The sequence below is a fragment of the Euleptes europaea genome, chromosome 11 (assembly GCF_029931775.1).
Source record: "Euleptes europaea isolate rEulEur1 chromosome 11, rEulEur1.hap1, whole genome shotgun sequence".
Classification (NCBI taxonomy): Eukaryota; Metazoa; Chordata; class Lepidosauria; order Squamata; family Sphaerodactylidae; genus Euleptes; species Euleptes europaea.
The window spans coordinates 22,634,417-22,656,487 of NC_079322.1; the positions used below are offsets into that span (position 1 = coordinate 22,634,417).

At 40.4% G+C, this 22,071-nt stretch overlaps 1 protein-coding gene across 1 annotated transcript in view; it reads left to right on the top strand.

Annotated features, from left to right (window-relative positions):
• DPY19L1 (dpy-19 like C-mannosyltransferase 1) overlaps positions 1-21,534 on the top strand; it is a 51,823-nt gene extending 30,289 nt beyond the window's left edge. The window contains exons 11-21 of the mRNA XM_056857047.1: positions 2,323-2,382; positions 4,628-4,708; positions 6,270-6,371; positions 7,600-7,671; positions 8,337-8,386; positions 10,717-10,744; positions 11,403-11,522; positions 16,367-16,541; positions 16,907-17,006; positions 18,413-18,538; positions 21,372-21,534. Coding sequence (XP_056713025.1) covers positions 2,323-2,382; positions 4,628-4,708; positions 6,270-6,371; positions 7,600-7,671; positions 8,337-8,386; positions 10,717-10,744; positions 11,403-11,522; positions 16,367-16,541; positions 16,907-17,006; positions 18,413-18,538; positions 21,372-21,534 — 1,077 coding nt within the window. The remainder of the gene's footprint in view (positions 1-2,322; positions 2,383-4,627; positions 4,709-6,269; positions 6,372-7,599; positions 7,672-8,336; positions 8,387-10,716; positions 10,745-11,402; positions 11,523-16,366; positions 16,542-16,906; positions 17,007-18,412; positions 18,539-21,371) is intronic.
• Positions 21,535-22,071: the final 537 nt, after the last annotated feature.

Genomic DNA, 22,071 nt, shown 5'->3' on the forward strand with positions numbered 1-22,071 from the left:
CTCAACCTTTTTCGAGTCGTGACCCCCTTTTACAGTTGCCAAGTAACCTGCGACCCTCGTCACATTTGCATAAATTTGCATAAATAACATTTTCAATAGGATAAACAAAACACATTTGTTTTTTTGGCAGTCCAGGGTATCCAGATATATAATTACTTTAAATTTTAAAGTTTAAAACAAACAAGCAAACGGTACTACCACTTGTTGCGCAGCGGCTGTGACTGTGTGGCGCGGCAACTTTCCTGGCACAGAGGAAAGAGTGCCTCTGAGCATGCACTGCATTCCTTGTCCTCCCCTCTCTCCCCAAAAACTCTTCCAAGCAGGCCGGGGCTCTCGCGAGGAAACCCCCTCTCTTGTGACTGGGACACTGCTTGTGCACAGAACTGCAGTTATCCCTCAAAGCGAAGCTCCGTTTAATCACCTCACAAGAGCGAGGGCCACTTATCCCGCTCGGACTTTTTGTGCCTTTTTCTCCCCTCCACCAGTCACCGCTCCTTCTGCTCCTCACTGAACCTGCGCGCTCGAGGGGAAAATCCCGAACTGCGCATGCACCTCGACTCCCCCTTGGCCTTGCCAGAGCGGAACTGATGACTCAGGGCAGAAAAGCGAAGCCACACTACAGACATGCGCACTTGGATTCCAGGCTGAAGCTCCCGCCCCACCCAAGCGTGGCTAAAAGTAAAAACAACATGGCTGTAGCGGCCTCAAGGGGAACCTCCCTCTTCTCCTCCGAGACCTGAACTGGCCGAGCCAGGGGAGCTTCCTCGGCCTCCCACACATCCTGCCGCATCATCCGCCCGGCGCAAGTGCGACTGCACTCAGGGCTGGCCCGCCCGCCTCTCAGCTGGGCAGCGGGGCTACAGCAGGTGTGCGGCGGCATGCCGCCGCGTCTCTGCAGCCCGGCTCCTTCTGGCTGTCGGTCGGCCAGTTCCTCACTTCTCTGCTTGGGGTCTTCCCTGCCCTCGCGGACGGATCAGGGTTACAGGGCATCTGGGTTAGTCCTGGACAGCCCGGGATGGGGGCTGTCCCAGGACAGTGGCGGCGACCCCCCAGAAAACACTTTGCGACCCCCTTGGGGGTCCCAACCCCCAGGTTGAGAACCACTGGTATATAATTACCTCAGTAATTCATAAGATATGTAAAAGGAACACTTCATATAGTTTGCAGAGTATATAGCTCTTATGTGTGGAGGGAGAGGGAAAACTGGGAAGGCTGAGATTTAGTCTCCAGTAAATATATGGAGCTCCTTATGAGCGTGCTCTGTTCACTATTAATTGGAAAGAAATTCTGGACACACAGCATGTCTGTGCATTCAGAACTGTCCCTGATACTGCAGTGAGTGGGGAAAAACCTTTGATCTTAGAAATATTACATGTATTTCAGAATTACTTCTTCTGGATCAGTTCAACGAATTACAACCAAGTCGAAACAGCATTATTCAGGCTTCATCTCTGTATTTTCTCAGTGTCATATGTTTTAAGAAAGAGAGTGCATTTATTAATAAAAATTATTGGCAAGATTATATATTTTTTTTAAAAAGTAAAGGTCCCCTGTGCAAGCACTGGGTCATTCCTGACCCATGGGGTGACGTCACATCCCGACGCTTACGAGGCAGACTTTGTTTATGGGGTGGTTTGCCAGTGCCTTCCCCAGTCATCTTTACCCCCAGCAAGCCAGGTACTCATTTTACCGACCTCGGAAGGATGGAAGGCTGAGTCAACTTTGAGCCGGCTCCCTGAAACTGACTTCTGTTGGGATCGAACTCAGGTTGTGAGCAGAGCTTGGACTGCAGTACTGCAGCTTACCACTCTGTGCTGCGAGCTCATAAGATTATATTATGTAGTGTTTTATTCCTTATGTGAAACTTAAGTACAAATGCCAGTAGTATTGTTCAAGAAGACAAATTAAGCAGATAGTAAATGGCAATGTAGAGAAATTCTTTATGAGTTGACTAAATTGATTTTTAAGCATGCTTAGCCCACCTCGTATTTCCATTATTTTATTTTTGTCATTGCTTTTATACATCAGAAACTGTGTTGGCTCTGCCACGTGCTGATGTGACATGCAGATAATTTACACTAACAGACAATAGATCCTTGCATGGCTGGCATCAGAATGGCTTCATCTCTGCACGTGGAAACCAGTAATTTTTTTAAAAAAAATCAGTGTTCTGTAAATATACAGTTGGCTGACATTGTTTCATCAAGTGTTTTCAGTGTTTTTCCCCCCCTAAAAGTTTCATCCTTCTGGATTACAGTTCAGGGAAAAACTGTATAAATCTTGTAGAAGTCAAAGTACTAATAAACAATTTTGTTGTTTTAGGGTATTCTTGAACTCGGTCCTAAATACATGAAAAATTATAGAAGAGACATTCCTTTGTGGGTAAGGATTGACATATGTGATATAAATATTACTAGATACATTGGTCACTAGAATGATAAGTAGATCACAGTATTAAAGAGTTAGTATTTGCAAGAAATCCTAACATTAAAAAGTTACAAGAGTTTTAAACATCCCAATGCTTGTCCCTTTCTCTGAAAAAGGGATAAAGAATTTACCTTCTTCTGGCTTTGTACTTGTTTTTATTTCTGTCTTAGGTGGTTGGTTTTTGTTGTAAAAAGATAGTGTATAAATATAATAGAAGGCTCCTTCCTCTACTCTACCACTCCACTGAGCAAAGTTTATTTATTAAAATCTTTATACTCCACCTTTCTTTTTGGCTCAAGTTTGAAGCCTTCTTCCAATCTAAGAAGACTCCTTCCAAATTAAGTGGCTCTTCCGTTGGAGCAAAAGCCACTTAAGTTGGAGGAAAGCTCCTCAGGCTGGAGGAGGATGGTTGAACCCACCCCCGGAAACATACATACATGGTCACAGACAAAATTAAGCACACACTCAACAGTTTTCTTTTGGAAGTACAAGATAAGAGTTGACAGAGAACTAGGAGATAATCATTTGGACACCCCCCAGTTGAGTGAGACTGTTGATCTCTGGGCCTTGGTTGAGTAGCTTCTTGCTCACCTGGTCCTAAATCCAAGAAGTCTTACTGTATCATGGTTGTCCTGTATCACTGATCACTGAGCAGTCTGAACCTAATACAGCATAGGAGGGGTATTTGCTTTATTTCTTCATCCCCATACTTTATGGGAGAGCTGGGAGGCAGGATTGGTGCACACATGCCCTAATTCTCCCATCACCCATTGCAGGATACTCTGAAGTTTTAGAGGCTCTATCTGCTTGTTGATGGGATTGTAAATGGAACTCCTGTCATCAGTGGAGTGCAACTTTTGCTGAAAGGCTCTGTCAACAACTTGGAAGTCTTGTTGGATCCTGCCCTGGGTGACCATGGCAGCATTTTTTTCTGACTCATTTTGTTGGGAAGCTGGCTGCCTATTAGCTAAAGACTCATGTTGCCAAACTGATCCATGCCTCAGGAACCTCAAGCCTGGATGGCTGTGATGTGCTTTTCATGGGACTGTCCTTGAAGATAATCTGTAAGCTTCAGCTGGTGCAAAATGCAACAGCCCATTTGCAATCAGGCTGTTTGTCACCACAATATTACTCCTATTTTGAGGTCTTTTCATTGGCTGCCTGTTTGTTTCCAGGTCCAATTCAAAGTACTGGTATTTTTGTTTAAAGCTTTTCATTACCTGAAAAGCCTGAGGTGAATACTAGTTGGGAGGGTAGAGGTCTTGTAGGACATCATTCTCTCCACTTTTGATGGAGTTCAACTGACCCTTGCTGACTGAGTTAAAAGCCTTGGGGTTATATTGGGTTTACCTTTATTACTAGAGAAGCAAGTTAATTAAATTGCAAAAAAATGCTTTCTGCTAACTCAGCCTAGCCCATAACATGACCTTAGTATGGCTGATCTAGCCACCTGGATCCATGCAACAGTAACATCGAGACTAGACTACTGTTCATTGGTCTCCCTCAACATTCGTTTGGAAACTTCTAACACTGCAGAATGTTGCAGCTTGGCAATTATTGGGAGCTAGATGGAGCATACACTCCATTGGCTACCCATTTGTTATCAGGCTCTTGCCTTATGGAATAGCCTGCCTGAGGAGGTCAGGAAGGCGCCCACTCTCCTGGCATTCCTCTAACTATGCAAAACAGGATTACTCAAGAGCGCTTTTCTGCACAGATAATAGGGTGGCAACTGTACAAAATTATTTCCAAACTTATTTGGATAAATGATTAGGAACTGTGGTCTATTTAGTGCTGTGTATAGCTTGCAGTAAGTAGGATCTACTATGTAACTTTTGCACTGCTTAATATGTTGTGTTAATACTAAATGCTACACTTCAGTTGTCTCTGGTTGGTTCCAGACATCTACAGTCCTAATGCATTGTCTATTGAATGTTCCATTTTGTTGATTGTACTGACTCAGTTTGTGTAATCTGCCTTGTGTCCTTGTGAGAAAAGCAGACTATAAATAACAAATAAATTAATGATCTGGGACTGCTTGAAGGACTTCCTCTCCCTATATTTGCAAATATTATAAACTGAAGCTTATGTGCAATGTATTTTGTGTAAACCAGTAAAGATCTTTGTAATCTTTCTTTCACATTGGATGCCTCTTATATTTTTTTGGTTCTTCAGTCTAAAAGTGTCCTCCATTTCACAGGCTGTTAAAGGATTTGCTTGGGTATTAGGGACAGTTGTCCTGAAGTGGTTGATGTGTCTAATACTTGGAATATCTGATGATGTAAGTAAAAATGTCATGGTTTCATATGGTTACCCTCATATTCTTAATGGCTTAATTCTAAGTACTTAACTTTATACTTTATGTAGCTTTGTCTAAGTAATTTCATACATTATTACAAGTTCAGATTGGATATTATTTGAAATGTTTACTTAAACTGGATTTTAGAGACACTGAATACAATAAAATTGGGCTGCTAGTTTATTTTAAAGATTTCTATTTTTATAGTTGCTGTGGATTAAACCTGTCACACAGTAAAAACGGACAACAGATTTCATTATTTTCCAGTTTCACTAATTTTGAGCAAAAAGGTAGCAAAATCTAAATAATTTACCATTTATTCTAGCAACTGTTCTTTAGAATCAAGCCATTAGGTCAGTTTGCAAATAACATATTATTATGGACAAGTAACACAAAACAGGATGCACACCTTTCCACCTGACTTTTGTTTACATTGTGAGGACTTTGAAATGGTTAGTTTCCCATGAATGAAGTCATGTATCTTAATACCAGACTGCAACCATCATGTGAGTGTGTGGGGGGGTAGGGAAGCTAGCCACAAACATGAGATTTAAAGCATGAGATTTATGTAAATTTCAAGATCCGTTTATTTTGAAAATGCAGTGCTTCTAGAAAATACAAACATTTGTGTGGTTAATTTTCCTGGTATCTGACTTTCAAACACTCCGATTTTCTTTGGTTTATCTTCTCTTGGGCATATGTTTCTAGTGCATTTAATCAAGTAGCTATAATAATAATTTGGTCTAAAAGTAAGTCTTTTTTTAGGAATGTAATATTCATATTACAGAAGTTGCTATAACTCTGGTGGGGAGTGTTGTCCTGGCAATGTATAATTAGGATTAAATGCCCTCTTTAGATAACTTTGTTTTAAAATGCATTTATCTAAAATGTATATTCCACTTTAGCTCATGTCTGTTGGCTAGCAATCCAAGCAATATAGTGAAACAACTGCACATCTAATAAAAGAAAAGCCTTTTACAGCTTCAGATGACGATTGTCACTTTTTCCAACATACTGCAAGTTGTTTCCTAAAATGGAAGTGTTTATGTAAAACAGCTGAAATGGAGGCATATTTATTGCTAAACAGTCAGCAACAATCTCATGTCTGGAATTATTTTATTATTTGGAATGGATTAAAATATGCAAATTTAATGAACTATATGCAAAAAAACCTTCCCTTTTTTGTAGAATATTTATTTATCTGAGCATGGTTTGAGTGCTTAACTGTTCGAGAAGGTTGAAATCTCAGTTAGCTCTTTAACCTTAAGAATGGTTAATTTTAGCCTTCCACTGGAAGTGTTCTGAAATGCATCGGTCCACTATGCATAGCCTGGTATCTTCCATATTGTGTGCAAACTGTGTTACCCTTAACAGCTCAAATTAACTGCAGTCCTTTTCTTTGTACATTTCCATGACTTCTTTTTTGTGGTAACTCATTTCCATTTAGGTAATGTCTGTATTTCACTGTGTCGTAGAATATATCCGAAAATATTTGAATTTCTGAGATAATTTCTTTAATGAATATTTTTTCTATTTTTGTCAGGCTCATATAAGCAACCTGTTGAAAGCAAAACTTATTGGTTATAAGGATTTTGATACATCAATGTACACCTGTGCTCTGGAGTTTGATTTCATGGAAAAAGAGGTAATATATAGAGAAATTCCTGTTCAGTTTTTTAATTGCTCATAAGTTTTAATTGGTCAAAACCAGCTTCATGTAATGTTAGGTACCCGTAAATGAGGTTGGAATATAAAGCATTTCAGTTTCTATTTTTTAGGTATAGTATTACACAGTGCTAGACTGGGGATTTGGTTTCTGACAATTGACCAATGTATCCTGTTTAATATGTGGAACATGCTATACACTAAAATGTCCATTAAAACCTTAGAAGAGGGCTTGATTACTAAAGGCCAGACTAGTCATTATACTATAAAAGCAAAGCTCCCTCCAATAATGTTGATCTTTCATTTAGTCCCCTTGCCCTTCTCTAATGTGAAGTACAACATACTGTACGTGGTGACGTAATGACACTCCTCATTTCTCACTCTTGCCTGTGGTACCCAGTGGTATGTGGAGGAGTGGGGCAACACAAAATATTATGTCGTGACTTGAGCAGTTCTACTAGGTGTTATGGAGGAGAGAATGGATAGCTTTAGGCTATCAAGTACACGGAAGGCAGGTTTTTTGTTTGAGGTTTCATAACCCCCTCACCACTTCCCATCTCTATCATTTTGATTGATATATAACTTACCAAGTAGGGCAGATAGCAGAGATGCGCTTTACTCTGTATATCATTGAGTCACACCAGATGCCTCCTCTCCTGACACTTTGTTGTTATGAATTTCTTGCATTAGTATGAGACACAAGGTGAAAACGCATGGTTGCTTTAGCCTCCTTTATTCCCTGTTTCAGCCAGGATTCAGCCAGGATCGAACGCACATTCGGCGAAACGCATGCGTTCGATCCTGGCTGAATCCTGGATGAAACAGGGAATAAAGGAGGCTAAAGCGACCAAGCGTTTATGCCCACATAGATGTAATAGCTCCAGTGTTTTGAAATAGGGCAGTCTGATAAATGGAGTTTTAGAAAGTTGCGCATTGGCTTATGTGTGCAGGTTCTGCAAATTTCTCTTGTACATATTATTCAGAAAAATTCATAACATTTACAATGTGCAGAATTGTTATGTTTGGCAAGCAGAAATAAGAAAAGTGAAGGAAAGAAGCATGCAGGAGATAGTAGGAGTTGGGCAAGATATAATAAGAAAATGCCTTGTTTACGGTGAACATTTCCAGCATCTCAGAAAAAAACAGTGTACAGTTTTATGGGAAAGTTACTGTATGAAATTATCACCAGTTAAAACTTTTCATTTCAGACTCCAGTAAGGTACATGAAGACATTGCTGCTTCCAGTTGTTCTTGTCATTTTTTCAGTAATTTCACTGAAGGTATGTCACTTCATTTGCCATATATGGTGCACCAAAGGGGGCAATCAATAGATTTATATTAGAGATATGTGGTCATATGATCAGGATGTGACCTCTTCTTTTTTGCACATTGGTGCAGAGATAGAAAAAGGGAATTGTAGTGCCCATAAGACTGAAAGTAGAACCACTTTTAAAAATAATATGTCTTCGTATTTAATTGAAGACACAGATTGGAAGTTGTATTGATCAATAGACCTTTGAGCCATTATAGTTTGGCACACAGTACAGAGGTAGATTCCATTCCGTCATTCTATCTGTGCTTTAATAGTGGACCCTGACTGCTTTCCCTGGGCTAGCTGTGGCCCTGTATAACAATAAATGAGCGCCTACTTGATTTTAGCTCAGAACTGTTGGTTGATTTTTTCGTATATTCTTATTGTTGTTTTATGGTGTTTTAATGGATGTTAGTCGCTCTAAGCCCAGCTTTGGTAGGGATAGAGGGCAGGATATAAGCAAAATAAATAAATAGGTTATTAGAAACTAATAACAGTTCAGAGAATATCAGACTAATTTGGTCTTGTTGAAATATCTGTAAACAAAAGTGTTTTGCCTGTTTATGTACATAATAGCCTTTTCTCTGTAAACCTAAGTCTGTCACAATTTTTTAAAAATTTCCTTATTCACAGACATATCAACATATGTTAGCCAGCATATGTAATGAGGAATACACGGAAAGGTAAATATATTTGATATTAAGGGAAATGTTGCAAGCATTTGTCACTGGGAAACTTGTATATGGACAAAGGAATCAGAGTTCTAAGAAATGTACGCAGCTGTTGCTAAAATAAAGAGCATAAGTACTTGGCTTTCAAAGGGCCCCTGATAGGTGCAGACTGGTTGAGCACTTTCAAAGCATGTTGACTGAAACATAATTTTAAGCAACCTTGTTGACTAGCTGAGAAGTTGAAGTGACAGCTAGATGTTATGTCATTTGTACAGCATGAAGAGTTTGCCAGTTTGTTAGCATCTGCACTTTCTTCATGGGATGTTTGCTTCTTTGGAAGGGAGTGGACTATTAAAAAAAATAGCTATATTGAAGAATGTACTTCCTTTTAAACAAATGTGATTTTTTATTAATTGCTGTGAATCGTGACTAGAATGCAAATTAATATTAAGCTTGACGCTAAATTATGAGGAATTTATTGACATAGGTGTTTTGTTGACTTTTCTATAATGTGGAACATGCTATTCATAAATTGTGCCTGAAAGCATGATAGAAAAATCAAACAGGCTTTTGCTGACTAGCCATTAGGTTGGATCACACACTGAGGATTCCACCCACACCAGCCTGCCCTTTCCCCAGAGTCAGACTAAAAAATACAAGGTCTTCTCATCACCAGAGACAGGCCTAACAATCGGAACACTCCTTTCTGTCCCAGAGATAGAGCTAAACCACTCTGTAACACTACTAGGCAGAGCTACTCTTCACTCTGCTCTTTTTCCTGAGACCGACCAGAGCTGTCACTCTTCTCCCTGAGGCAGAACTCCTCTCTCTCTTCTCCTGCTTTCCCTCCAATATTCTGTTCCCTTCTCAAAGGTGATTGGATGCTATAGCAGCACTCCTATGGGATCATCTGGGTGGCTGTTTTTGCTTTCAGGGGGCAAGACAGCCTCCTGTCCATCACACCCTCTCCCCACCCTCCACTCCTGGTGAGGTTTCTTTGAGACTCACTCCCACCAGGGACAGAACACCTCTTTCACCCCTAGACCCTGCATGAGTCTGTGGGAATAGGCAGCAGCTTCAAACACTTCAAGGAACAAGCCTGAAGAGCTTATGAGAGAATTGCCCAGTTGCCTGTGTATACTGAATTGGTCCAGAATGCATGCTAAACCCAGAATTTTAGCATGAAACTTTAACAAACTAGAGCATCTTTAGTGTACTTGGAGCATCCTTGCAGTTGAGGGCCCAGCTGGATGTATTCTTGAAGAACTCCCCTGAACAGGAGGGGAGGAAAGGAAAGTGTACTTTGTAACAGCTGCTATTTGGATATTAAATCCACTTCCTGAGACTGACTGCAGCAAGCAAAGAAAGAAGCTTCTGACCCACCTGCCTTGTTTTAGTAAGAGTTTGTGAGTAACACATTCAGGGATTAGAACCAAGTCATTTTCCTCAGCTAAATAGCAGTGTCCATTGCAGGCTGAGAGAAGGACTGCCTACATGCTCTAACAGCAGAACAAATGATAGGAGTGTTAGATGTGATGTAACAAGTGGAGCAACTACTTATACCTACCACTCAGTTTCTGAGAGAGGTAGAGGCCCCAGTGAAAGATATTTTTAATAGAGTCCTTGTAATCAGTGCCTTTGTTTATGGTCTTTGTAGAGGGTAGACTCTTATCACATAAACAGAGTGGGACTGTTCCTCCCAGGAAAGGATATGCTATTCTTTTGAATTTCCAGAAGTGTTGTACAGAATATATATCTGAACATATATACATGTAGATTAGTGAAAGTAAAATTACTAAATAAATATGTGGATGCAGCAATTTCTTTGTAATGTTATCAACATCAAAGAGACCCAGTGAATTCAAAATATTGAAAAAAATGATTTTAGTTTGTAAACAGAAGACTTGGGGTTGCTTCCTTTGATCAATCAGTGGAAGGCACTGACAGTTACAGACTATCCCATGATAACCCTCTTTCCAGCAGTTCTTGCCAACGGTGGGAAAGTTTATTCCCAGAGTTTATCCCCATGGTTGGGATACTGCAGCGAGGAAGGGGAAGGGGGACAAAACTGCCCTGTCCCTTTTGTCAACGTAGCTCTTCTGAAAGGTGATTTCACACCTCCTCCCTCTCGCAGCCTTGTAACCAGCCTTGTAACCAGGACCTCCAGGAATAAATTTTCAGAGAATTGGAAAGGACTGCTGAGGAAGGGGAACACAGGAAAGATCCCTGATCCTTGCATCTACTGATTGTGGGATCCAACCCACACTTGTAAAAATGTACTGTTTCTATTGTTGACTATAGATTATTGTGTGCAATATATAGCATTTTCTGTCTTTGTCCAGACAGGAGGATCGTTTTATTCGTGGAGAGGTAAGGATCTCTTCCTGCTTGACTTTGCTCATGCTGGGATTTGCCCCTAAGTAAATCAGAACATCTATCTTTTGTGAGAAACCAAAAAATGGAATGGTATTAAGATAAATAGTGATGTATCTAGTGGCTAAGAGAATGAATTGTAAGTTCCCAGTTCAAACATGCCCTCTGTAAAAAAACTCACTGGTTGGCTCTAGGAAAATCAGAATGTTCTCACTTTGCCCCCACCCCCAAAATATAGATAATATGGAGATGAAAATATTGTTCATCTGAATGGCTTCTATGCAGTCCCACATTGGGAATTGTAGGGAATTAATGCACAACTTTAAAACAAGCAGTGATGCTGATTAAAGTTAAAATACAGTAAAGGCCCTGTTCTCGCAAGAACTGCTAAATTGATGTGTGTTTAAATTCTGCTGGTCCTCTAAGTGGTTTAGTCTTATTTATTCATGGCCTATTTATCTGTGTTTCTGCTGTGAGGAAGGATAGAAATACTGATTAACAAATCTGTCACTAAAATGTATTTTACTCAAATCTTTACCTCACTTTATGGTTTCTACAGTTTTGCAATAAATTGTTTTTCTTACATAAGTTGTGCATCGTGTTTGAAAGCGGTAGATGTGCACATTTTCTTACTTTTTATTTGTTTGTTTTGCAGCTAGTGTACCACACACTGCAACTTTTTATATTTGCAATTCTTGCAATTTTAGTTATGAGACTAAAGCTATTTCTTACACCTCATATGTGTATCATGGCATCTTTGGTCTGCTCAAAACAAGTAAGTTGCTATATTTTGTTGTAAGACTTTTACATAATAATTAACATGTCACATTGGTCTGCTCAAAACAAGTAAGTTGCTATATTTTGTTGTAAGACTTTTACATAATAATTAACATGTCACATTTAACAGTGTGGCTAATGAAGCATCTCACTTTGTCCAACAATGTAATGCTGAACTACATGAATCAGATCTTGATGAATAAATACAATACCTAGTAAAAATCCAGTTTCTGCAGGTGGATCTATCAAAAGCCTGCCACACTAGAGGGCTAGTGGAGAGGAGGCAAAGATAGCTTCCATTCAAAGAGTTTCCTGTATGTTTCAAGCTTCTATAACAGCCCTTTTTATCTATAGGTGTACAGTGTTCTACTGCCATTATGGTTCTATGGATTTCAAGGCTTCATTTGGAATTTTAAAGAGAAATACCGGGATTTTTTTAATGTATAGGGGGAAATTGTGAGCCACAAAAAAGTCCTTCCACAAAATAATTATGTGCTATCTTGAGCACTGACAGAGTTCAGGTAGTTTATCAGATAAGTCATGGTGAAACATGAAAGTAGACAGCACCTTGTGCATTGGTTCCAGTAGTTAAAAGTTTTATTGTGCATTCAACATATCTAATTCTCACCTGCAGACACTTAAATCTGTAGATCAGAGCCATGTAAAAAGAAACTATATCATTCTACAAATTTGGGGGAACTCCAGGTTTGCAGAAAAATCCATGTTTTAAAAAATGGGTGTTAAAATAATTAAGATAATTAAAAGAAAATTGTGATCTCACAGTCTTCAGTGTATTGGAAAGTGTGAGGGGAAGACAGCAAGAAGTGAAAAAAGGTGACAGCAAGGGGCTCCTTCCTCCTTAAGCTCAAAGCCTGGCTCCAGGCTTGTCTTGGGCAAGACAAAAATGATAGCAGTAGAGAGCAACAAGAAGAGCTGCCACCACTGCTGCTGCCACTGCCTTTCAACCATTCTCAAAGCTGCCCAAGAGCCAACCCATCTGCCATTGCTCATTCCATACCGCCATACATGCCCCTGCTCATTTAGGCCGCCCCTCAGGAGTTTTTCTACCTCAGCCCAGCAACAGGGCAGGAAACGAGCACCAAGGCCTTCTCCGCCACCTTCCTGCATCACCTCAGTACCCAGCTTGAGCCAGCACTGATGCAGAGGAACTGTGAGAACTAGGCTGTAGCAAGGGAGCTGGCAAGAGGGGTGAAGAGTGAGTGAACAAAACAGAGGCTGCCTGCAGTAGGGAAGAAAGCCTGCCAGGGAAAGCAGACATTAAGTGTTGAGTGCCAGCTGAGTTTGGGCTGGAGTGGCAGCCAGATGACTGAAGGCTTGCTTCCAGCTCAAACACTGCCGGCAGTTGACACTGAGCATCTGCTTTCCCCAATAGGCTGCTTCTTTTCCCTCGATGTGTAACAGCAGATTAGGTAGAATGGAAGAGGGGTGTTAGGGGGAAGGAGAGATGAGGAGGAGAAGGATGGGGCAAAAGGACATGAAAAGGGGGAATTTCCCCATGAGTGTCTCACAAGTCCCTTCTTGTATTATATAATATAATTTCACTGTATAATGTTGAAGTATATAAGTGTAACTTATTTAAGGTTATATTAATAGGAATTTTATTTCTTTTATACAATGAGATAAATACAATATGCATTCATAAACATTCTTACTGATTTATAATGAACGGATCCTAAAATACAGTAAAAGCTTTGTTAACAGGCATCTGGATAACCAGTTAACTGGCTCAGTGGTAGAACATCTGCTTGGCATGCAGAAGGTCCCAGGCTCAGTCCCCAGCATCTCCAGTTAAAGGGACTAGGCAAGTAGGTGATGTTTAAGACCTCTGCCTGAGAACCTGGAGAGCCGTTGCCGGTCTGAGTAGACAATACTGACTTGGATGGACCAAGGGTCTGATGCAGTGGAAGGCAGCTTCATGTGTTCAAGAGGGAGGCCACTCAACCTGGTCGAGTCAGTCACGTGACACTTGTCTCTCTGCCTGGCTGTGGAGAGAGGGCAGCAGTGCCAAGTGGGCTGCAGGTTCCAGGCATGGGTGCCACTGATTGACTTCATGTAAAGGTAATGAAGTATGTAAAGGTAATGAATGGAAGCATGTAAAGGTAATGAAGTAGTAATAATGGGAGACTTTAACTACCCTCATATTGACTGGATAAATGTATGTTCTAGTCAAGCCAAAGAGATAAAATTTTTAGACATCCTAAATGACTGTGCCCTCAAACAGTTGGTCATAGACCCAACCAGAGGGGAGGCGATCCTGGACTTAATACTCTGTGGTGCTGCCAGTGACTTAGTGCGGGATGTGGATGTAGTTGAGCCAGTTGGCAATAGTGACCCCAATGGCATCAAATTTAATCTATATGTAAGTGGGAAAGTGACTGGGAAATCTCACACAATGGCCTTGACTTTAAAAGAGGGAACTTCTCTAAAATGAGAAACCTGGTAAAGAGGAAGTTGAAAAGAACAGTTTGGAGGGTTAAATCTCTGGAAAAGGCTTGGGGGTTACTCAAGTCCACATTACTAGAGGCTCAGCTAGCTTGTATACTGCAGGTCAGGAAAGGTAGTAATAAATCCAAGAGGTCACCACCATGGCTAGCGGATAAGGTGAAAGAAGCAGAGAAAAAAAGGCTTCCTTCAGAGACTGGAAGGATTGCCCAAACAAGGCAAACAAAAGCAAACACAAACTTGCACAAAGGAAATGCAAGCAGACAATTAGAGATGCAAAAAAGATTTTGAGGGGCATATCGCTAAACACATCAAAACAAACAATAAGAAATTGTTTAAGTATATTAAGAGTAGGAAACCAACTAGGGAAGCGGTTGGACCATTGGATGACAATGGGAGTGAAGGAACACTAAGGGAGGATGAAGCAGTTGCTGAGAAACTAAATGAATTCTTCTCATCTGTCTTCACTGTTGAAGATATAGGGCAGATTCCTTCTCCTGAACAGAGATTTTGGGGAGGGGAAAATGAGGAACTGGGGCAAATAGTGGTAACAAGGCAGGAAGTCCTAGAACGTCTACACAAACTGCAAACTAACAAGTCACAGGGACCAGACGGTATTCATCCTAGAGTTCAAGAACTCAAATGGGAAATTGCTGAACTAACAAAGATATTAACATTTCCCTTCGATCAGCCTTTGTACCAGAGGACTGGAGAATGGCCAATGTACCGCCCATTTATAAAAAAGGTTTCAGGGGGACCCAGGAAATTACAGGCCAGTTAGCTTAACGTCTGTTCTGGGTAAATTAGTGGAAAGCGTTATTAAAGATAGAATTGTCAAGCATATAGAAGGGCAAGGCCTGCTGAGCAAAACTCATCATGGCTTCTGTAAAGGTAGGTCCTGTCTCACTAACCTATTAGAGTTTTCTGAAAGTGTCAGTAAGCATGAGGACAGGAATAAGCCTGTGGACATTGTGTATTTGGATTTCCAAAAGGCTTTTGGCAAAGTCCCCCACCATAGACTGCTAAGCAAACTTCATAGTCATGGGATAAGAGGACAAGTCCTCTTATGGATTGAGAACTGGCTGAAAAATAGGAAGCTGAGATTAGGAATTAATGGTCAGTTCTCACAATGGAGGGATGTGAGCAGTGGGGTCCCCCAGGGATCTGTGTTGGGACTGGTGCTTTTCAACCTGTTCATCAATGACTTGGAGTTGGGGTTGAACAGCGAAGTAGCCAAGTTTGCAGATGACACCAAATTATTTAGGGTGGTTAAAACAAAATCGGACTGTGAAGAGCTCCAGAAGGATCTCTGCATACTGGAAGAATGGGTATTAAAATGGCAAATGAGATTCAATGTGAGTAAGTGTAAAGTGATGCATATTGGGGCAAAATATCCCAACTTCACATATACACTGATGGGATCTGCGCTGGCAGCAACAGACCAAGAAAGGGATCTTGGAGTGGTCGTGGATCACTTGATGAAAATGTCAACCCAGTGTGCGGCTGCTGTAAAAAAGGCAAATTCCATGCTGGACATAATTAGACGAGGAATTGAGAATAAAACTGCTGATACCATACTGCCCTTGTACAAATCTATGGTGAGGCCACACTTGGAATACTGTGTACAGTTCTGGTCACCACACCTGAAAAAGGATATTACAGAGCTTGAGAAGGTGCAGAAAAGCAACCAAAATGATTAGGGGACTAGAGCAACTGTCCTATGGAGAGCGGTTAAGAAAGCTTGGAAAGAAGACTGCTGAGGGGAGACATGATAGAGGTCTATAAAATTATGCATGGTTTGGAGAGAGTGGACATAATACTAGAACACGGGGTCATCTGCTAAAGCTGGAGGGTGAGAGATTCAAAACAGATAAAAGGAAGTATTTCTTCACACAATGCATAGTTAAATTGTGGAACTCCCTGCCCCAAAATGTGATTGCTGCCAACTTGGAAGGCTTTAAGAGGGGAGTGGACATGTTCATGGAGGAGAGGGGTATTCATGGCTACTAGTTAAAATGGATACTAGTCATGATGCATACCTATTCTCTCCAGGATCAGAGGAGAATGCTGAATATATTAGGTGCTGTGGAACACAGGCAGGATGGTGCTGCTGCAGTTGTCTTGTTTGTAGGTTTCCTAGAGGCACCTGGTTGGCCACTGTGTGAACAGACTGCTGGACTTGATGGGCCTTGGTCTGATCCAGCATGGCTTTTCGTATGTTCTTATGCCCTCTTGCTGTGAGTTAAAAGCTTTAACCGGCAACCCCCCATTCCCCATGGATATTTATCAACAAAAATTCCGTTGCATTTTTTCATGCAGTTGAAATGTTTAATAGTCTTTGGAAAACTGATACTTCTGTTGTTGTTGTTGTTGTTTTAGCTGTTTGGATGGGTCTTCTGCAAAATCCAGCCTGGAACTCTTGTTGTTGCCATTTTAGCAATGATGGCATTCGAAGGGATAGCAAATGTTCAAAAAGAATGGAGTATTGTCGGAGAATTTAGCAACTTGCCACAAGAAGAGCTGTTGATGTGGATAAAAGAAAACACCAAAGAAGGTATTAAATTCCCCTTTTCATAATAACAACTACAACATTCAGTGAACTAAATAAACAGTTGCCATGGTTTCAGGCATTCCTCGATGCTCTCTAAGTATCCCGTCTCTCTAAGTACACAACAATTATCGGTTTTTAAATATTAAGAATAGATTTTATAGGCAAAACTGTAAGTCTTCTGCCTGTGAATGAATGCATTTCTAGATTTGACTCAATGAGTGACAGTATGACTTTAAAATATAACAGTTATTTCAGGTATTCTTTTGGATTCTAATTTTTAGAATGTAAATCCCATCAAAACTCCACTAGACATTTTTTATCATTCTTCCCTATATTACTTCTTTTTAGCTTTCATTTATATATTTCAGATGCTGTTTTTGCGGGAGCAATGCCTACAATGGCAAGTGTAAAATTGTCCACACTTCGGCCTATTGTGAATCATCCTCACTATGAAGATGCAGGATTACGGTGAGATTTAAGTTTGTCTTTTTAAATTCACTTCTTTGTACTCATGCATTCTAGAAAATCTAATCATTTGATCAGTAGGGACTGTTACCATGAACCTATGGGTCATAGCCAGCAGAGATCGGTGAATCAGGACCTAAATATCAGGACAAGGAATAATCCATGTCTTTCATTCCTGAATTATGTAAACAGATTTTTGCAGATAATTTGAGAACCTGGTAGATTACAGCAGCCCAGCCAAAGCATGGCTTAAATCTCTCAGGTCCCCTTGGCTCGGGTATTTACCCAGATTTTAGTAGAAGCCTGTTGTTCCTGATGTACACTGACTTTTAACTTATGGCCAGGGCCACAGAATCCTGGTCATTACTGGCTCCTTTTAAAATGGAGTATGGTGACCAGAAATTATTTGTACTGGTTGAACAAGAAGTTCAGATCAAAACTTCTTTTTTCCCCTTTTTAAATTGGCTGCATATAGCATGTGGACCAAGTGTTAAATGAGAGTACTGTGGCAGATTGAAGTTCCATGAAAGGTAATTAGCCAGTTCAAAACCAGTTGGTTTAATATAAATATTGCTTTTAAATTCATTTAAAATAGGTGGATGAATTGATTTAGTCAAGAACGTCTACTGCGGAGAGAGATCAGTGAACTGGTAGCTGATTTGAGATGAATTTTGTGCTGAGAGGAGCATTGGATGATCACTTGATCAAACTGCAAGAGATTCGTACCCGTTTCCCACTGTCACTAATTTGTCCCTCAGTACACAGAGAGAGGGCTGTTTTGTATGCCCCGGCAATTGTTTAGAGTTTATTTATTAATTTACGTTATTTATAGTCCACCTCATTGAAACTCCAGGTGGAGTACACAGTGTAGGTCAAATACAGTCAAGAAGATGGGATATCCTATAAAGCAATCCAGTTTGGATTGTAGAAATCTGAGAATGGAGCTGAAACAAAGCATAAGTTTTGATGTAGAAATTACATGGTCGGATCATCCTTTCATCAACAGACAGTGTGTGCTACACAGTAGTGTAGTCTACAGTCCCTGTCCCTTTACAAAAGTATCTTTCAGAAAATATTTTGTTACAGTACAGCCTTATTACCTCTGTAAAAAAGCAGTCCTGAATAATTCAGTATTTGTGTCTGATTTCTTAGTAAATGTTTATTGATGCATGTTTTGAACCACAGTGTTTTACCCCATTTATTTTCAGTTCTCAGTTTGTTAACGTGGCTTATCTAGTACTATATACATCCTTAATGTCTTTAAATTCAGTTTCATGCATCGGATAAAGTACACAGTTTCATGCATCTGATAAATGCTGGGATAAAGCTTCTGTCTCTAGACATCCTCACTGATACATTTTCTTCTTTTTTGGTTGCTAACTGTATTTGTGATTTCCTTTTCCTCAAAGAGCAAGAACAAAAATAGTTTATTCCATGTATAGTCGAAAACCAGCAAAAGAAGTTAAAAAGGAATTGCTCAAGTTGGGGATAAATTATTACATATTAGAAGATTCTTGGTGCCTGAGAAGAACTAAGTAAGTAGCAAAATAAGTATGGCTGATGAGATGCCAGATGTTTGTACTGTTGAGATTGGCACTAGGGTTGTAATTATGTTTCTGAAATATAGTTCAGTGATACTTCATATTTGCAGAGCAGATTCCTGCAACTGTGCTGTGGAACGATGTGTCACCAGTGTCTTTATTTCTACAAGAACCAAAGTATATTTGGTCATGACAAACACAGCTTCACAAACACAGTGGGTACTTCTCCCTAATGCTGCTAACTGTAGGAAAACTCCAGTAATGCATTACTAAGTATCCTATCCCCAAACACCTATTTCGTGTTAGTGATCATAGCTTGAGGATCTTCAACAAGAAAGGTGAGATGGATAATTGAGAACGGATTACCCATGTTTTTAGAGAAACTGGTGGGTTTTTTTCCTACCTACATGGTTAAGATGTCAGGTTTGCCTTTGCCAGACATCTACACTCTCCCCCTAGCAAGCTGGGTACTAATTTTACCAACCTCGAAAGGATGGAAGGCTGAGTCAACCTTGAGCCAGCTACCTGAAACCAGCTTCCATCGGGATTGAACTCGGGTTATGAGCAGAACTCTGACTGCAACTTACCACTCTACGCTACAGGGCTCCTAAGGTGTTGGATCTGGGAAACCCAGGTTTGAATCCTCATGGAAGCTTGTTGGGTGACCTTGGGCCTGTCGCACACTCTCAGTCCTGACCCTGGCTAACATTTGGATGGGAGACCTCCAAGGAATACCAGGGTCATGAAATGGAGGCTGGCAATGGCAAACCACCACAGAATGTCTGTTGCCTGGTAAACCCTACGGGGTCACCATAGGTCAGCTATGATTTGATGGCAAAAAGACCACAAAACTTTCCTGCAGGAAACTAACAGATCTGTCAGCCTAACAGTGGTATTAAAGCTAGAACTAATAAACATAATCATGAGACTTAATAAAGAGGGAAGCACCATAGTTTCTGCAAAGTAATGTCTTATTTGCTAACCTTTACTCAGTATTTTGGGTATCTTTAAGCATCTAAGTAGGGGTTATCCAGTGGATAGTATATAACTAGATATTCAAAATTCTCTTGGCAAAGTCTCCAATCACCACAGATTCCTTAGGACAATAGTTTTGTGGCGCACCAGCTCAAGGTCTGCCCCCCTTCTGCCTTCCAAGCCCAAGGAGGTCCCTCTGAAGGCGAGTCTTAACTGGCCTTGCCCTCAGGATGCCAGGGTTCTAGGCTTTTCTAGCAGCTCAAGAAACGTGTGGTGTCTCCTCCCTGGTCTCGGCCCCAACTGACCTTAAGTTGAGGTCAGGCTCGGAATGCTCCTCCCAGCCCCTCCCCCTGGGCCCACCCCCAAGAGTCTATAAAAGGAACCAGTGATGGGAGCTTGCTGCAGCTCCTCGTGGGTATGTCTGGACTGTCGTCTTGGGCCCTACCCTGGCTCGCCTGTTCAACAGCTGATCCGCGGCAGGCGGGGCCCTTCGCTTTCAACAAAATGTATACAAAATGTGTATTTGTAGCTCTGCCTGCTTTTCTCATGTTTAGTTAATATAAACAAGCGCAAGATAGGGCCAGCAGGCTTGGTCACAAGCTGAGTCAGAGACAGCTCATGCCCACTCTTCCTCTGTACATATTGGCTTGTTCATACTAATTTGATGTGTACAGGGTTATCCAGGAAAGTGATTTTAGGATTATGGTCACTAAAAATATTTGCAGCTGCAATGAAATAGACAAATTCCTTGTTAGGCATCATTAGGGAAAGAACTGAATAAAGAAAAAGTAACATAATGCCATTATGCAAACCTATAGTGCAGTCAAATTACCAATAATCGAGCCTGCTTTCTCACTCAGTCTTCAGCCAGTTTCTCTTCTTATTGCAGTCCCCATCCCGCATGGTTTTTGTCCATGCAAGTCCCATGATCCACAGCATAGCCTTTTGGGTGGTCAAAGGAGACCCCCTCCCTTTTTTACCAGCAGAAAATCTGTTTGGATCCAGCCTTATATGTGGTTATGGTTGTTTAGCCTCAAAAGAGGTATTATACAACTGGGAAAGAGATGGTTAACAACTAAAATAAGGGGCTATAGTGCTTGCCCTACAATAAAGTATTATAGCATATTAAGTTACAATGCTAAATTGTTTCATGGGGTTTAGTGATACTGTGGTAGTTTGGGGGGTTGGCCATCCACCCTTGTTAAAACTGGGGTTAGACTTGCCATTGGGTGCTTTTGAAATACTACAAAGTATTCTTCGTGATTGTGCACAGCTTTAAAAAAAGAATTTTTAAAATAGAATAGTGCTGGAAAGTGACCTTCAAAAGACTTATTAAATCAAAATTTTGCTTTTGTAGCTACTGTGTGAAATCAAGATGATTACATTCTTTTGATTTTCCTTTTATTTTCTGGATATTAATAAAATCCAATTTGGTTGCTGTGGATTTTCTGAAGTCCTTGCTGCACCTCTGTTCATATGTGGGTAGCTTTTACACTTAATTGATATGGTAAATATTTCTGTATTTTTGATAATTATTAGTAAAGATTGGCCGTTAAAGGACATCTAAGAAAAGCAATTTTATGTCCCTTCAGTATTTTTAAGTTATAATGAGAGGTGGATTTGGAACACGTTTATTCTAACAGGTCTATCATTGGGAGGTTTAATGAATGGTATGCAAAATTTCCCTGTATTTTGCCTTAGACTGTACGTTAAATTTGAATGTGAAAGTGGAGAAATGTGTAAATGGGAAAATTCAATCAGTTCATTATTTTTTGTCTAGGTTGAGTTCTGTTCCTCATCCAAATGGTATGTTTATTTCTCCCCACCCCCATTTTATTTAAATATTTTCTAGGCCTGGCTGCAGCATGCCAGAGATCTGGGATATAGAAGATCCTGCCAATGCTGGGAAGAATCCATTATGCAAGCTGCTGAGCAAAGATTCCAGGCCATTTTTCAGAACAGTGTTCAACAACAACGTATTCAAAGTATTAGAAGTCATCGGAAGAACTTTTTAGTGCAGTACATGTGGTGACAGCGTGACTTTAAACTGGCAACTAATTTTTTAAAATTCTATGAATTCCAGCTCATTAATTAATGAGAGTTTTGCTGTTGATTTCAGTGAGTCGCAGATTGCACCACTAGACTTAAGCCATGTTCCAGAGCACTATGTGTTCAGTGGCTTCCGTTGTCATCTGTAGCAATTAAGCCCATGTCTTACATAGACTTTATCGCCTTTCTAAATTCAGCAGTGAGGTAACCCTTGGATGGCAAGTCTAACCATATTTGGAAGTGCATTCTGTTACAATGAACTTCTGAATAAATATGTTTTAAGATTGAGTATCAGACTTTTAAAATGAGGACCTATACTGATGCTGTACTGTTTTAAAATAATCTCAGACATAACAGTTTGTATTTCATTTCTCAGTCAGTTCTTTAAAATTTGCTGTGCAAATGTTTATACATTTGAATGCTTTTATATAAATACTGGCTCCATGCAAGTAAATAAAAATGGTGGAGGAAGAGAATGCCAGGTTTCTAAGTCGGTGCAATTG